This window comes from Trypanosoma rangeli (assembly GCF_003719475.1).
Source record: "Trypanosoma rangeli strain AM80 chromosome Unknown Tra_15.4_contig_00879, whole genome shotgun sequence".
NCBI classification, from domain to species: domain Eukaryota; phylum Euglenozoa; class Kinetoplastea; order Trypanosomatida; family Trypanosomatidae; genus Trypanosoma; species Trypanosoma rangeli.
In genome coordinates, this window is record NW_021706640.1 from 1 (window position 1) to 2,920 (window position 2,920).

The 2,920-nt window shown below is 55.3% G+C and overlaps 2 protein-coding genes across 2 annotated transcripts, besides 1 other annotated feature; both read right to left on the bottom strand.

Annotated features, from left to right (window-relative positions):
• Positions 1–58: 58 nt before the first annotated feature.
• Positions 59–733, bottom strand: TraAM80_10291 (retrotransposon hot spot (RHS) protein; the record flags this gene model as incomplete). The annotated part of the gene is made up of 1 exon (XM_029386923.1): positions 59–733. One exon carries the CDS (start codon positions 731–733, stop codon positions 59–61), a length of 675 nt encoding a protein of 224 aa, XP_029233213.1.
• A 1,118-nt stretch (positions 734–1,851) lies between these two features.
• TraAM80_10292 (uncharacterized protein) lies at positions 1,852–2,280 on the bottom strand (the record flags this gene model as incomplete). Its single annotated transcript, XM_029386924.1, has 1 exon — positions 1,852–2,280. One exon carries the CDS (start codon positions 2,278–2,280, stop codon positions 1,852–1,854), a length of 429 nt encoding a protein of 142 aa, XP_029233214.1.
• A 429-nt stretch (positions 2,281–2,709) lies between these two features.
• Positions 2,710–2,768: a sequence feature (A-rich).
• Positions 2,769–2,920: the final 152 nt, after the last annotated feature.

Here is a 2,920-nt window from a genome sequence, read left to right on the forward strand (position 1 = left end):
AAAGAAGTATTCATCTGCCTCATGTACTTCCATAACTCTTGTGGCCGTTTGCCCTCTCTCACCTCCATTCGCACCACCATGTATTCATCTTCGTCCTCAGGAAATCCCATGACGTGACTCCACGTTGCATCAAATACGGATTCGTAGAATCCCTCCGGTAATGGTTGTCTGGGAGGTTTTTCGTTTTCCTGTATTTCTTTCTCCGCCTCCTCTGCCTCCTCCACCTGCTGAAGAGCTGCATCGAGTCTTCCTTTTGTACGAAGGGGAACCGTATCCTTCTGTCCAAATTCCTTCCATTGATTGAGAAAAAACACACCTTTCTCTGTGAGCTTGCGTGCATCTTCAAAAAGCTGATACTCTGGTGAATTGAGAATTTCCCCTCACGACGCCTCTGTTCTGTAACGTATCTGTCTGGCCCACGCACAAAGACCTCCATCGCCACATTTTGGTCTCCACCCACCGCTTTGTTGGGGTCAACGTACTGCCGAAGGAAGTCGTTCAGCAAAAACATATTGATTTGGCCAACACGCACATTAAGGACATCCTCAATAGAGCTTGCAAGCGTCCAGTTTGGTTGCTGCAGAGTTTCCTCCACTCTTCGGTGCTGCGGTGCGGGTTGTTGGCTGTTGCCATCAAACCCCAACATCACCTGACGCTCTCCTCCCTGCGGCACATCAGATGCGGGACGCTGCTTCCTATTACCAGCATACACCCTCTCTCGCTTTGCAGGCATTGTTTCCTTCGTATTTTGTTTTTGGCTTGGCCTGAGCTGCAGCTGGGCACTAGGCACCAGTCAAAAGGAGAGTGAGAGGGAGAAAAAAAAAAATAATAAGCACAGGCAAGACTCCACGCAGCCGCAACGAAAAAAAAAAAGAGAGGGTCACCCACACACGGCAAGCGGCGCACACCTCACACGCACACACAAGCACGCACAGGAACCCCGAACCCCGCACACAACGCAAGCGTGATGCATCACGGCACCCTACCACACAAACAACGAGGGCAAATTAGATCTCCCTAGGCAAACCATGCAAACTGCACGACACACACAACAACTGCGACGACGCTTCTATCTTCTTCTCGTATTGCACTTCACATTCGGATCCCCACAGCTCTGTGTGTGCGTAGTCACACGCAAACATCACCCACTCACAGTGAAATTGACTGCCTCGTCGCGGTGGCATTTTGCGCTGCAATTCGCTGAGGTGCGAAGGAGCAAAACACCCGCCGCCTCTTCGTTCACTCGCAAGAAGGAGGGACGCCACCGCATTGTCCCCTGCGACGTAAATATACGCTGCGCCCAGCACGTGGTGCGGTGCACGTGAATTCCGCGATGTAAACTGTTCGCCACACGACTAGGCCGCACGGGGCGCAGCCTGCGAAGGCAGCCTGCAGACACCTCCGCCTCCTTCAGTCATCGTGGCGATGGAACCCACAGCCTCTCAACGTGCCGGCAGCTTCGGCGGTGCTGACGCCTGGAAGGGGAGGGCCCTGCAGGAATGCAGCCGGGCGGCGAGGGCAGCGGCCGCAGCGGCGAGACCCTCCGCGTGCCGCTCAGTCGCCTGCAAATTTGCCCTCCGCCGCACCCGGAAGCCCCCTACAGCGAGCCCTAAAGACTGCCGCGGTGCCTCACGCACCCGCACAAGCCCCCAAACGTCTCGTCATCGCCATCGCCCACGCCATGAAAAGAAAGTGAGCAGAAATCAAAAAAGGTTTTGTTCAGACGGAAACACAAAACAAAAAAAAATTAAGCCCGCGATGCACGCCGCCTAATTGCCGCATCAAAGCAGCGCACACTCAATGAAATCCCAAACAAAAAAAGGAAGACACAAATTTCCCCATCATCTAACGTCACTCAGTTGGCTTAACGCCAACGCGACGGCCCATGCGTTGCTGTGGCTCATTCTCTCCCTGCCACATTGCCCAAAAGCACCGCATGACACCCCGGCGTTCACAGAAACCCTTCAGGAGTGACAAACAATAAAACAACAATACCAACAAGTGAATGAATACATTTTTCTTCGTCTTCCTTCCCCGCTGGCGTCCTCGACTGCTGGTTTGATAATCGTCACGCCCCAACCATCTCGCCCCCTTTTTTGCTCCGGGCATCACCGCCAGAAACAGCCGCAGGGCGCCAGTGAAAATGACACGAGTGGCGCAGTCGAGGTGGGCAATTGTCTTTTTCCTTCCGTTGGGGTCTGTTAGCTGCGCGTTCCGCAAAAGCGTCGATGCCTCGCAGGTGACCGGATGAGAAGAGCTTGCCTTGGCAGCCCCAACCATTTTATCCGCCGCGAGCAGCCAGCCGGCTCAGCACGTCACCCAGGCTGACGCAAATACTTATTTTCGCAGCGGCGTACTTCCTCTCCCGAAACTGCGTTTCGGCGTGATGCCAGTCCTGCGGCCACCTTCCAGATACAAGAGACGCAGCACCGCACTCGCCAGCACCCCGTCTTCGCACCCACCACGCAGAGACAGTGGCACTTGCGCACCGGCGCCGCGGTTTCGCGGGGGAAGGCGGAAAAAATGGTATGCATGAATTCCGCGTAGCAGTGCGGGACGCCCGCGCAGACGTCCTCCTCCGCCACCGCGTCTCACGCATCGAAGCCGATGCGCGGTCAATCTCCAGTGCAGCAGGGAGAACGCAGCCCGCCACATCGCCGCAGAAAAAAAAACACACACAAATAACGCCGTTGACGCTGCGACAACACGAATAAAAATGAAAAATGAAAAGAGGGAAGAGGGAAAAAAAAAAGCAAAGGACACAAGACTAGCGCGACGGCTGCAGACACCGTCGCCCCACACGTCCGGCCCCCTCACTTTTCACCCATTTACGAAAGGGGGTGATTCAGCACCCACCAACGCACCCACCTCCTCTCCTCCCCATCGCGGTCACCGGAACACTCCCCACCCCGCCACGCCT